At 37.7% G+C, this 14,457-nt stretch overlaps 1 protein-coding gene across 3 annotated transcripts; it reads left to right on the top strand.

Moving 5' to 3' along the window:
- The first annotated feature begins 6,094 nt into the window (after window positions 1–6,094).
- On the top strand, window positions 6,095–11,510 carry LOC121971718 (UBP1-associated protein 2A-like). Of its 3 annotated transcripts, none has more exons than XM_042523122.1 (2): window positions 6,095–7,586; window positions 8,950–9,479. In XM_042523122.1, the coding sequence occupies exon 1, from the start codon at window positions 6,265–6,267 to the stop codon at window positions 7,576–7,578; it is 1,314 nt and encodes a 437-aa protein (XP_042379056.1). In that variant the 5' UTR covers window positions 6,095–6,264; the 3' UTR covers window positions 7,579–7,586; window positions 8,950–9,479. The 3 variants fall into 3 exon arrangements, with proteins under 3 accessions (XP_042379056.1, XP_042379054.1, XP_042379055.1); XM_042523120.1 differs by lacking the exon at window positions 8,950–9,479 and adding an exon at window positions 11,286–11,510 and having other exon boundaries at window positions 6,096–7,586; XM_042523121.1 differs by lacking the exon at window positions 8,950–9,479 and adding an exon at window positions 10,474–10,727 and having other exon boundaries at window positions 6,096–7,586.
- Window positions 11,511–14,457: the final 2,947 nt, after the last annotated feature.

The raw sequence follows: 14,457 nt of genomic DNA, 5'->3' as shown, positions 1-14,457 counted from the left end.
TCACATTGGTCAAATGTCTACATTTATGATAAATGTAGTTGTTCAATTAATTTATATTGTAGATAACATGGTGTGTGGTGTCACACACAGAGGATCATGTTATTAGCACCTTATAAATTATAAACAGTAGCTCACGACCAAGATGGAAAGGAACAAACCATTGGAAGGTCGTAGTGTAATTAGGTATTAGTTTATCTTAACTATATAATTACACTAGTACATTTAGAGTGTATTGAGTAGGACCATTAGAGGTCGTTTCTTTTATATTGACTTCATAAAGGAACAAAGACCTTAGTTATTATGGAAGTGTGTGCTCTTAATCCTAATATAATAACAAACACATATATTTGATATTTATTTCTTTAATTTATCAATGAGTGAGATTTAGTTTGATAAATCAATAAGCCCGATAAGTCTGGAAATGATATCACTTATAGTGTGTGTTGTTTATTATAAAAGGAAACTATGTCCTAGAAATCTAGGTTGAGAATGTCCCCAAGAGGAGCTCATAAGGATTGTCATGTTAAACCCTACAGGTGGACTTAGTCCGACATGATAATAAGGTTGAGTGGTATACTCTTGGACTAAGATATTAATTAAGTGAGTTGTTAGTAACTCATTTAATTAGTGGATATTCATTATCTTAAACACAGGGAGACTAACATACTCATAATAAGAAGGAGCCCAAAAATGTAATTTGGGATTGGTGTGGTAGTTCAATAATAGTTCTCTAGTGGAATGAATTATTATTGATAAAATTAAGTTGTGTGTTCGGGGTGAACATGGGATGCTTAATTTTATCGGGAGACCAAAATCAATTCATCCTCTCGGTCCTTATCGTAGTCTCTTAATTATAGAGTATTATACCCACCTATACCCACCTTCGTACCCATCTAAAAGGGGCCGACCAAGCTTTGCTTGGAGCCCAAGCAAGGGCCGACCAAACCATGTTTAGATGGGATTGATTGTGGCCGGCCCAAGCATGGGTTCATGCCTATGTGTGCCCGGCCATTATAAATAGAAAAGGAATTTTAATTTTAAATTTTTTCTTATGTGGAATACATGATTTAAAAGAGAGTTTAAAAATTAAAATATTTCCTTTTATAAGATTCTACAAAAGATTAAGAGAAGAGTTAAATCTCTTTCTTTATTTGTAGATTAAAAGGTTGATTTTAATTTTGGTAAAAACTTTCCTTATTAATCATTCACATGTTGAAAAGATAAATTTTAAAATTATAGAAATTTCCTTTTATAACATCAACCATGAAGGGATTATTAAAGAGAAATTTTATTTTTAAATTTTTTCGGAAGCAAATTAGGAAGCTTTAATTTTTCTAGCGAAAAATTTCCTTGTTTGCTTGTTTTGATGTGGCCGGCCATATGCATTAAGAAAAGGATTTTAATTTTAATTAATTAAAATTTTCCTTTTCAATGGCAAAATAATTAAGGAAGGTTTTATTAAATTTTTCTTATTTGCCAAGGCTAAGGATTATAAAAGAGTGGTTTTTGGGTGCCTTCATGGACACAACCTCTATTTTATTTCTCCTCTTTTTTCCTTTTGGTGGTGGCCGACCATATTCTTTTCTATCTTCCTCTTGTGTGGCCGAAATCCTTTATCTCTTGGAGCTTGGAGGAGGTGGTCGGATGTAGCTTGAGGAAGAAGGAGAGAAAACTTGCATCCCTTGGAGCTTGGTTGGTGGAAAAGGTTCTTCATCCTTTGGAGGTTTTGTGCTTGGCCGAAACTTGAAGGAAGGAGAAGAAGGTGCTAGGTGGTTCTCGTCTCGGAAGATCGTTACCCACACAACGTCCGAGATTAGAAGAGGAATACGGTAGAAGATCAAGAGGTCATTATTCACAAAGAAAGGTATAACTAATAATTGTTTTCCGCATCATGTTAGTTTTGTTTCTTTGTAAAAATACCAAATACAAGAGGCATGCGATTCTAGTTTTTCGAATTAGTTTTTGAAGTTGTGTTCTTTTGTTTTTTCTTTTCCTTGTGATTTGATTGTTCTTAGTGGTTAACCTAGGGTTACTATGGGAAGGTTAAATATTTAATTTCCTTAAAAGGCTTTGTCTAGTCGGTGGTGGTTGTTCCCATATCCAAGAAGGCCAAGTGCCTCGTCATGCAGTACTGGAAGTCGTTTTTGAAAATAGATATTTAATTGTCTTCGTGACCTAGGTGATTTGGATTGAACGTGTTAAGTTCTACAGGAGATCCAAGTCTAAACCTAAAAGAACAAATAAATTAAACTTAGGATCAAACGTGTTAAGTTCCGCAGGCGATCCAAGTTTAATTTAAAAGAACACATGGTAGCTAGGAAAAAGTTCATACCATTGTATAAAATTTTTGTACAGTGGAACCGTTAGGCTTTCCGAGTAACAACCAACAAGTTCCACTTAGTCAAATGCACCAGGTCGAAGTCATATCTTCCTAGACGTGCATAGACTAAGCTTCCCTAACGTACTATCATTCAAAACATCACTAGTGTCGTAGGTCAAGTTAAGCTTTGTACCTTTTTATTCTAATTTTAATTACCCTGCCGGGTATGTTAGTTTTGGAGGTGTCAGATATTCTGGAGTCCCCCTTGAATTATTGGCCTGTATTTTTAAGTTTTAGTTCTAGGTTTATGTTTGTTACTTTTATAATTATATTTAACATGATGATAATCTGATTTTTGATGGGTTCTAAAATATTTCGATTTTGATTTTGTCATTATAGGTTTGTGTTTTGGTTTTTGATTTGATTTATTAGATTTTACATAGTATATTTTATCTTTGGGTATGTAATATTGATTAACTCCTACTTACGTGGTTAAGTACGCTTTCGGAACCCATGCTTTATTTTGTTGTTTATGTTGGGTTATTAGTGATTTAAATGTTTTATTTGAACTTGACTTGTAGCCAAGTCCGGTTTTATTATAGATTGATTTTCGATTATTTAAAATAAGATCTAAACTTTTAGATCTTGTTATAAATTTTTCAAAAAGACTTTTTAATTTATTATTTTATGTTTTTAGTGTTAAATTTTCCTCCTCAAGTGTTAAGTCTTGAGTTGAATTAGAATTTATGATTTGTTCCTTGAGGTTTTGGTTTTCCTCAAGGAGCAATTTATTTTCATTTTCTATTGTAGTTAATTTTTTTTTATCTAAACAAGCAATTATTTTAAAAAATTCTTATTTAAATACAAATATACCTCTTCGGGACCTTCAGAACGAGTACGGACTCATGACTCAATTCGGATTCGGACCCGTCTTCTGATTCGTCCTTCGATTCTACTTCGCGAGCCATCAACGCGAGGTGACTCTGGTGCTTTTGATCTTCGGCCTTCGACTCTTCTGAAGACGAGTCGTCCCATGTTACTTTGAGAGCTTTCTTCTTGGTTGTCTTCGTCTTGTCGCTCTTCAATCTTGGGCACTCGTTCTTGTAGTGACCTTTCTTATTGCACTCAAAGCAAGTCACGTTCCTTAGTTCAGATGGGGAGTTGATCTTCTGCAGGTCCTTTTTGTTGAAGCTCTTCTTCCTCTTGGTGAACATCTTCCTTACCAAGTTCACCAGGTACTCTTTGTCTTCAGAATCCTGATCGGACTCATCTTCAGGTTCAGGCTTGGTCTTTGTCCTTTCCTTGGAGAAACCTGCAAACAAGACAATATCTTTCTCGGTTCCGGCGTTAGTCTGCTCGTGTAATTCAAGTTCGCAGAATAACTTGTCTAGTTTCAATTTAGATAAATTTTTTAAAATTTTGTAGGCATCCACGATAGATGCCCACAATAAATTCCGCGGAAAAGCATTTAATGTGTACCTGATTAAGTCACGATTTCCATTTGATGGCCTATCGCGTGGAGTTCGTTGAGGATGTTTTTGATCTTCGCATGAAGTTGACTCACTGTTTCTCCTTCCTACATTTTGATATTAAATAGTTTATTTAAAAGAAGGTCACGCTTAGTTACCTTGGCGTCGCTCGTTCCTTCGTGTAGTTCGATCAACTTGTCCCATAATTCTTTCGCATTTTGGTGTGGTCCCAATCGGTTCAGCTCTTCCTTTGTCAGCCCGCATTTGCAGTGTGTTGAGAGCTTTGAAGTCTGTCGAGGATTTCTTTCTCATGTTTGGAGTCCACTGTTCCAGTTCTAGTGGATTTCCGGATTTGTCGATTGACACCTTGTAACATCTGGTGACACTGAATCACTGGTCGAACTCGGTCTTCAAGTAGACCTCCATTCGCTTTTCTCAGTAGGGGAAGTCGTCCCCGTTGAATAGGGGGCGCACTATGCTGAAACCTTCGAATTGAGTCATTTTTATCCTGCACACAAATAAATAAAGAAACGAGGAATCCCAAGACTTGGTCTTGGATTAGTAGTGCGGAATAAAATTAAAAAGAATCTAAAACTGAATTGGTGTTGCACCAATTCAGCTTAATTACTATGAAAAGATTTCCAAAAAGGTAACGATACCAGTTTGGATTTATAATGTAAAACTGAAAATCGAAAAAATGCAAAAGAATTTCACCCTCTGTCTGATTGGTGGTTGCGCCAAATCAGAGCGGTACCTGTTCTGATACCACTTGTTGGATCGAGTAGTTCGCTAAAGGAGGGGGGGTGAATAGCTATTTAGAAATTCGAGTAGAAAATCGAGTACGCAGCGGAAAGATAGAATAAAAAACAGAACAATGTTAACATAAGTAATTTTTTACTTGGTTCGGAGCCTTCGTCGACTCCTACTCCAAGGTCGGCACTCTTTGAGTGTTTTCGTTGGACAATCCACTAACAGTTCAAAAAATATGATTACAAGTGAAATTACAAATGCTTTTAAAGTAGAAATACCGACAACAATAAGGAATGAAGAAGAAAGGCAACATGTTGTCGGAGAAGCTTCGCAGCAGGAGCACAGCACAGCAGAGCAAGCGTTAGAAGACGTTGTCGTCAATTGTACTTTGCTCCAAGGCTCACCCTCCTTATATAGGAGGCTCCGGACCCTCGGATCCCTTCCGGGCGCTTGGAGCGTGACGTAGCTCGGTCAATCAGAGTGTTCCACATGACGAAGCAATAAGGGGATAACATTTGCACTCCGGGCACCCGGATCCCTTCTGAGCGCCCGAACCTCTATTTTCCAGCAGCCTGCAAGAAAACGTTAGTCCGAGGTAAAATGCAAAATTACCCTGCAAAATAAAGTGTTAACATAGTTTAAAAAGGAATAGTAATTAGATTCCGTCTCGCTGAGATTGGAGCTGAGATCGGAATTTAGTCAGGATCTCAACTTAGAGTTCCGAAATGGTTCTAAGTTGGATCGGCGCTTAAGTTCCCTTTCCGGGAACGCGTCCTCATAGTCACTTTCTTCCAGTGACTTACCTTAACTTACCTGCTAGACGTTCGGTCAACCCTTCGACCCGTCTGGACTTCGTGCCAAATGTCCACCCTTCGACCCATCTGGACTTCGTGCCAGCTATCCGATCGGTCCGTCGACCTAGCTGGGCTTCTCCTGCACACTTGGTCACAGCGTTAGATCACAATGAAACTAACTTAACCTTTTTTATCATTTATCAAAACTTGAGTTAGATTGTTAGTGTTAACCGCACCAATAATTATATTTTAATTTATTAGAGTATCCACAGTCGTAAACTTTTTGTAGAATTCTCTATGCTATATCGCTACTATATCAAAAGTTAAACCCGACTTTTTTTTTTAAAAAAAATTTCTTCACTATCATAAACCTCTTCAACAATTTTTTATAATCCCATTATCAATTTATTTATGTTTATTTTTCATTTATCTGTATTTATAATTTCATTTACTATATATAATATTAATTAATAGTTTAATTTAATATTTATAATTATATTAATATTTTAAATTGTATACATTTATTTATGTAGAAATAATAATTTGATAAAAATAAATAAATATTTTAAAACATATAAATAAATTATATATATATATATATATATTTTAAAAATTAAATAGAAGAGCAGGCCCTTGCTGCCCTCACGAGAAAAGAATAAATCATATATATATATTTGGGACATATTTACAGTGGAGGTGAGTTTTATAATGGAATTTTTATAATATAAATCCCATACTATAACCGCAGGTGCCCCTATACACATTGATGAGCAGGACGATTCCGGTGAGCCGACTCACTCGACTCGTCATCCAAAACTTCAAAACCAAACCCGTCCGAGTTGACTCGACGTCCGAATTGCCTTCCTCCTCCCCCGTCTCGCGTAAACCCTAACCCTAATCTTGTTCCTCATCTCCGGTCGATCTCTCCGCCATGGGGAAGTCGCGAGCCAAGAAGAATCGTTCTAACAATCGCAGCAACAAGAGGCGTAAGCTTGGGCTAAAGCCAACGAATCAGCGGCAGCAGCGGGCTTTGCTCCCTGGTAACCGCGTTGAGCACCAGGAGGACCCCGTTCTGTTTGGCGGCGGCGAAGAAGACTCTCCTGTTCCAGTTTCTTCTCCTGTTCCAGCTTCTTCTCCTGTTCCAGTTTCTTCCCCTGATCAGATCCAGCCCCTTCTCGAGTCGTACAACAAGGACCAGCTCATCGGCTTCCTCCTCGACGCTGTTGCTGCCGATGCGTCCTTCCTCGCGCACATCAACGCCTTGGCGGATCGCGTCATCTCCCATCGCAAGGTCTTCGTGCATGGTCTCAGTTGGGATTCCACTCGCGAGACCCTGCTGCAGGTCTTCGAGCCCTACGGCGATATTGAGGACTGCAACGTGGTTGTGGATAAGGTAACTGGGCGCACCAAAGGCTACGGATTTGTTCTATTCCGCACTCGCGCCAGCGCGGTTAAGGCTCTCAAGGAGCCCGAGAAGAAGATCAAAAACCGCATGACCCATTGCCAGCTCGCATCCATCGGACCCCCTGTTGTTGCTTGTTCCGTCGGTGACAGCTCTGGACGGAAGGTGTACATCAGCAATGTTCACATCGAAGCCACGCGTGATAGTCTCAGGGCCTTCTTCTCCCAGTTCGGGGAGATTGAGGGGGGTCCTTTTGGTTTTGATATTAATACGGGTAAATCAAGGGGTTTCGCTATCTTCGTCTATAAGACCCAGGAAGGGGCGAGAAAAGCACTTGAGGAGCCGTACAAAATGTTCGAGGGCCACCAGCTGAACTGCCGACTAGCTTTCGAACAAGGGCAGAAGGAAAAGGTACCGGTTGCTGCCAATCCCGCAGTTTTGGCTTCGAATCCCACTGTTCTGGCTTCAACCCCGACAATTGCAGCTCCCTCTCTGGCTGCGACTCCGCCGTCTGTATTGGCTGCTGTGGCAGCTGCACAGAACATAGCGCTGTACAACCAGAACCCAGCAGCTTACCATGCTTTGCTTGGACAAAACCCTCTATTAGCAGCAGCTGCACCTAATCCAGCAATTGCTACAGCAGCTCTGAACCCCACAGCTGGATTACTCGCATCACAGGGTCAACATGGAGTAGTAGGCATTGGAAGTGGAACTCTTGCATTTCCAGGCGTTTATGGTTCTCAGGCATTGGCGGGTCTGCAAGGATTACAGTCATATCAAGGTGCCTTTTACGGGCAGTCATCATCCATGAGGCCTAGCGGGTCTTTTGGAGGATTTCCTTGATGCTTATGGTATGCTATTTAGTTTGGTTATGTAGAGGATTTCTAAATTACTATAATCTGTTTGTTCTACTAATTTTTTTTTGCTTCTCTGGTAATCATTATGATTTTAGAAATGACCAGCATATTTTACATGCTGTTAGAGCTCAATTTTTTTTCATGATTTGTTGGTCATTAGAGGCTAACCATATTTTCATTATTCTGCTGACTGATAAAAATATCAACCATGTTCGTCCCAGCTATTGGGTTGGCTAGTTCCCTGCATATTAGTGAAATAAAAAAATGCTATTCCCACTTGAATTTAATCAGGCAACGAATGGAATTATGAAACTGAACTGAATATTTCCTTTTGAACACATTTGTCTACATGACCACAACAGCTATCATGTAAACTTATGGAGCACATGTGAGTGGAAACCAAGTTTGATATATTTGAAATACATAAAAAATCAACCTTTTACATGAGATTTTAGGTTGACTTTGGCCATTGTTGTTAACCAATAATGTCTACTTACTTTACTTTCGAATATAGATAATTGAGAAAATAATAATTCTCAATATATACGTTACTTTCAAACTAATATGTTTCCTATGAAGGAAGGAAACAAAGGAAGAGAGAAAATTTTTCCCAGTGGCACTTTCCCTCTTCTCCTTTGGTAGAAAAAGGGGATGGATGTTAAAGACTAGGGAACTCTTTGCTTACATTTTTTTTATAATCTATATTGCTTCTGCCTGATTTGGGCACAAAACTCAATATAGCATGCAATTAATTCAAATTTGATCTCAACAAGTTAAAAAAGTAATTCTTTTTTCAAATCTTCGTTTTTTTGAGTGCGTCTTTAGCAAATAAAGGTTTGAAAAATTTAAGCTTCCCTTCCTCTTTCTTTCCCTTCAAGGAGACAGTCTGACAAAAGTTATTTTACAATGCCTAAGCTGATTGCTACTTTTGTAGGAAGCAAAGCCTAATGATTTTGGCAACCTTGATTAGTTCCTGAGCATAGAAGTTGCTGGTCACACAGGAGATTTGTCTCTCTACTAAAATATATGCTTGACATTCTTGTATATGATTGACATGCTTGGGGAGGCTAGTATTGTAGGAGTAAGCCAACTATAGTTCCATTTTATCTCTATATTAAATGATGCCTAGATAGGGGAAGTTGTTATGTTATCCTCAATAGCATAAGAGCCTTGATGAAAAGTTTAATCACCTTAATTCCATGGATCTCATTTCGCTCGAAGTGTGATTACTCAATTTCTCCATGCTACAAGCATTGGTAGGTAGTTTGAAGATTTTGTGATATTCTAACTATGCACTAGGATATCTATTTTTTTTTTTTTTTTAATTTTGTGATTATGTACATTTTTTGGTTACAAGGTATATTGATGTGGATCCGGCAAGCTGTCCGATGGATTAATGGCTGTTTAAATCTAGTTATTGTATTCTCTTAAGGTAATTCAATATCTTGGAAGAGCAAGGAATAAGTAATTGTAGCTAGGTCATGTGTAGAGTAAGAATTCAAAGATGGATTTGGCTATATGTGAGCTTATTTGATTTAAACACTTAGATAATTGAGTTGGGTAATGCTCCTATATAGTTGACTTACTAGGTTGCTGTTTGTATTGCTTCCAACGTAGTATTTGATTTTACCTAGGAGACTATGACTTCATTCATTTGTTTTAATGATTATTTAGTAGACTTACTAACTTAATACTTGCGAGGCCCTAGAATACAGCTCATTTGAGGGGTTAGGATGCAAATAATTAGGATAATAAAAAACTGTGAATATACAACTCCTAGAAATGCATGTGTAAAAAAGACAATGATAATGTATATATTAGATAGGGGGTGTATCTAATTAATTTAATATTAAAATGTAAATTATTTTTTTAATTTTTTAATTTTTTTTAATTAAATTCTAATTATTTGTTGTCTTATCTTTGTTTTACATAAAGCCAACTTTTAGGTTGTGTAATTGCTTTGCAATGTAATTTTGAGATATAAGTTGCCAAACAATGAATTATTTTCACACAATCTACTTCAACTAAAAAGTATTGCACCTTTGATAGTCAAGTGCAATGCCAAACCAAGCCTGAGTATGTCTTCCATTTTTTTTTCTCTATTTGTCCCTAATTTAGCAGACCCCCCTTAGTGGGATAAGGTTTGGTTGTTATTGTATTTGGTCCCCAATTTATCTCTTAGTTTGTTCTCTTTTCAATTGAATAATAATGTTCTGTGATAATATCACTTGAATATTAGCTAGTAATCACCTATTTCATCCATTTACAAACTATATCATGCACTAATTATTATTTGCTATTCATTGGAATTAAGAAACATTTGTGAGATTCATGTACTCTGGCCCGAAAAATAGTTGTACAATGAGCTCTATAGTGATTTTGAGAATGTTTCATATGCAAATTCCTGATATGATTATATTTTTGGTGGATTTGGTCCAAACTACTGCTTCAAACAATCATCTGCAGGTTGTTAGGGTGATGAATCGTTTTTTCCCTTATATCTCATCTTTATCAAAACACTAATAATTATTGTGAGTATTGAATAATAACACACGTCTTTTAGTTAAAGTCCCTGAGATGATCATATTCTTCAGTGGATTTGGTTCAAACCACTTCTTCAAACAATCATCTGCAGGTTGTTTGGATGATGATTTTTTTCCTTTATATCCCATCTTTATCAACACATTAATAACCTTTGTCAGTATCGAGAATTAAAATATCTTTTAGTTTGTCTTTGTTTTGAGTGATATAGATCCTGTTAATCTTGTTTACTTGAAAGAATTAGTAATATAAGCAATAATAGGGTAAGTTACTTGTTCTTCAGAGAGGTTGATCTAATTTTTTCTCATGCTAGTCTGTCCATTCTCATATTTTAATTCAGTTTCGATGATGAGCAATTGATGAGATGAACCTTGGTGGATGAGCATATGCTGCAGTGATTATGTTTCTCTAACAATTAAAGACCTATAGTAGATACTAGTTTTTGGCTCTGAATGAAATAATGTACGTCCAAATGTTTTGGAACAATTTTAGGTAACTTGATATTCCATTCCGGTCACAATTTCTTCTCTTCAAGTTGTCACAGATATAATTTTGTACGATGTTGGGTGGTTGATATGCATTATGCATAGTCCACACTGATATTTGATTTTTTTTTTTTATTTCTGCTTCTTGTTGGATGTTTTTGTTTTGACCTGTCATTATTTGAATTACTTTTTTACTTGGTTGTCAGGTATTTATTCTTTTAAGTTCTTTCGATGCTCTTCTTCCTTCATGTTTTGTAATTTGACCTGTCATCATTTGAATTACATTTTTACTTGATCATCAATTATTTATTCTCTTTAAGTTCTTTTGATGCTTTTCTTCTTTCATTTTTGTAATTTGATCTGTCATCATTTGAATTGCTTTTTTACTTGATCATCAGGTATTTACTCTTTTTAAGTTTTTTTGATACTCTTCTTCCTTCATGTTTTGTAATTTGACCTGCCATTATTGGAATTTCTTTTCACTTGGTGGTCAGGTATTTTTTTTTTCTTTTTTAAGTTATTTTGATGCTGGAGAGAGCATATACTAGCAACTAAGCTAAAATTTTCCTGCATATACAATATCCACAGTTCAACAAAATTCGCAGATACCTGACAACCAAATGTTGAATTTTTTTTTGTTAATCCTCCTGAGACCTTATATTTGCAGATGCAAGACGAAATGTTGACCCGAAGGAGGTTGTTCTGAAAAGACTAATGTCGGTGCCTAAATGGCCAGGTCTTCCATTGAAACTTTTATGCTTTGTGTCTCAAGTTCTATCTGTTCTAAATTGTAACTTCCATGAAACTTTTGATGATTTCCTCATTTTCAATGTCGTCTATTTTGTTAAATTTAAATATACTCTATCTTAAGCATTTGGTACATTTCTATATCTGTGAATATATTTATATGATTTTCTTTTTTTTTTCCTTTTCCTTTTATTTTGTGATCTAGAAAGTTTTATTTTTAATATTCTTAGATGACCGGCTTGATACTTATCGTGAATGATTTTGTTCTTCATACTACCCCTGATTTTGCCTATAAATTTCTTTTTGGAATTTCTTTATTCTATTCTTCTAACTTTTGTAAATATTAAGATTCGGTTTCTACTCTCAACGGTTTATATTTTATTTATCATATTAGTAATTTTGCTTTTTTTAGTTTTTAATAATCTTGCCATTCACCACATGGTTCAGAACATTTGTTACGACTAAATTAATTTACCATGTAGGCATTGCTGAAAACCAACTAGTGTTGGTGAAATCACTCTCCTTGACATGTAGCAATGAATCATATAATGTGTCATTACATTTGAGTTATAAATGTGCTCGATTATATAAGCGTCTACTTATGGCACACTTTTTCTTTAATGGATTGTGGTATAGACAAATAGTTTCCCTATTTGAAAGGTTCTATCTTATGCAATCACTTGCAGCTTTATGCTCTATCTTGTTCTTTATAACTTAAGCTAATGTAGCACATTGAATTCGCATAACACCTAGGCTAGATTATTAGTTTGAGAAATTGGTTTCTCCTTCGTGCTGTTGGCATTTAACTACAATGCTTTGATAATTGTCAAATGCTGTAAATTAGACGTTTGTATTTGATTCAACTATAAGAGTGCAATTTTGCTCTGACTAAATTAAGAGAAGAAGAAGCTTGGTCTCAATGGATGGACCATGTTTCAACCTTGAGGATCACCATTAAGCATGTTGTTAGACCGGAAGACACTAGGTTTTCGGTAGTGCTTAACTAGATGCCTAGCCACCGAGATGAAAGTAAACCTATGGGTCAATTAAAGAGAGATTCTAAGAGCCTGAATCTCTAAATAGGTTGGTTGACTAGGATCTTTTATGTGGTTAAGCAGGATTGACAGGTACTTGAAAGTTAACTTTTTTTAGGTAGGGAAATCTACAAATTTTATAGGTCAACCTAAAGGTTAGTTGACTAGAGGGAATTGGAAGGTCCTCCTAAGGATGGTAGTCTAAGCAGTCAACTTATAAATTGTAAGATCAATCTATTCTTTTTGATAGATAACTCGAGGTGACTGAACTAAGAGTTTTGTTTGGTCAGCTTAAGATATAAATGCTGGTTCCAATAGTCAGTCGAAAAATTTAAAAATATGTCAACCTAAGGCTTTGTTATTTGGGAGGAGGGAAATAAAAACCGTGGAAAGATTTTCGCGGTGGAAAGATTTTCCCTTATTGACTTGAGAAAAAGGAAGGATTATTTTCTTTTGTTTTGTTTACCTAATTGATAGACGGATTCAGAAATCTATCCTTTTTGTTTGAGATAGACGGATTTATAAATCCGTCCATCAATTGATTTTTGATCAGTTTTTCTTTCGCTTAAATCTGGTGGAAAATGATTTCCTGCCTCCCTCCAACGTTGCCTTCAAAACCAAATTTCCACACACCTCACCGTAAACCCTTGCAACCATCGTTGTCTAGTTCCCGTCCTCTCTCCCTCTCTCTCTCTCTCTCTCTCTCTCTTTCTGGCCTCAATCCCACATTGTCAATGAGAGAAGGAAGCGAAGGCGCTCCTATGACATGTGGAACGATCCGAAGAAACAACACAGGGTATGGTGGGATCACAAGGAGCAAGAGGAGGTGTTCCTGGGGTCCCCGGTGGGTGAATGCGAGGTTGCACACGATCTTCAGCAACTCTGTCGCGATCCTATCGAACTCTTTCCCAACCCTCCTCACCCTCTTCCTCTTCTTCTCGGTAGGTCTGATAGAGGATTGAACACCACTCTTGGCGTTGCTATCCTTCCGAGGCTTCTCGATTGCCACCTCTCCTTCGTTTCTCTTTGATGGGTGAAAGATCTTGCCTGCAGCAGCTCCGAGCTTTGAGATCGTTGGCTTTGTTGGCATGGTGGGAGGAGAAGAGGCAGCAGTTCATCACGGGATCTTCTCTTGCTTAGCGAGGAGCTTCTTGATGTAGCCCTCAACGCAACCCTTGTGGCGATGGCGACTGAAGCTCAGACCGCCCATGAATCAATGCACCTCGTTGGCCCACGAGAGGAGGGATCACTATGTACTGAGGTGACGGTTGTGGATGGTGTCCTCCAGATGGAGAGCCTCGCCTAATGGAAGTCTCTCAACAGGGAGCAAAGAGGAGGTGTTCATGGAGTCCCCCCAGGGTGAACGTGAGGTCGCTTATGATCTTCAACAACTTCGTCGTGATCCTATCGAACTCGTCCCCAAGCCTCCTCACCCTCTTCCTCTTCTTCTCGGTAGGTTTGGTAGAGAACTGAACATCGCTCCCGGCGTTGCTATCCTTCTGAGGCTTCTCGATCGCCACCTCTCCCTCGTTTCTCTCCGATGGGTTAGAGTCGAGGCATGAAAGATCTTTGCCCGCAACGGCTCTAGGCTTCGAGATCGTCTGCTTTGTTGGCATGATGAGAGGAGAAGAGGCAGTCTGCCACGACATCTTCAGGACAAGAGAATCAGAGGATTCGGTCCCCTTGATGGAGCCCTCAATGCAGCCCTGGAGGCGATGGCCACTGAAGCTCTGCCCGGTCCATTCAGTCTGCCCGCCCATGGACCAGTGTGCCTTGTTGGCCCATGAGAGGAGGGATCCAAGATGGGTGTTGGCGGATTGACTCGTTCATCATTTGTGAAGAAGCGGGGATTGTCACGGTTGGAGGTAATACGATTCTCTTTTCATTTTTTTTTTTCTTTTCCATCTTTCCCTTCCTTCCGTAGATATTTTTCTTTTCTATCTCCGAATTCATTTCTTTTCTTTTTTTCCTTTCTCTTACCTTTCCCTATGGATTTTTTTCCAACATCAATTCTTTTCCTTCTCCTTTCCATCTTTGGAAAAGTAAAAGTCGAATTTC

Source organism: Zingiber officinale, chromosome 4A (assembly GCF_018446385.1).
Source record: "Zingiber officinale cultivar Zhangliang chromosome 4A, Zo_v1.1, whole genome shotgun sequence".
NCBI classification, from domain to species: Eukaryota; Viridiplantae; Streptophyta; class Magnoliopsida; order Zingiberales; family Zingiberaceae; genus Zingiber; species Zingiber officinale.
The sequence above is the reverse complement of the archived record's forward strand: the minus strand, read 5'-3'. Positions and strand labels throughout refer to the sequence as shown.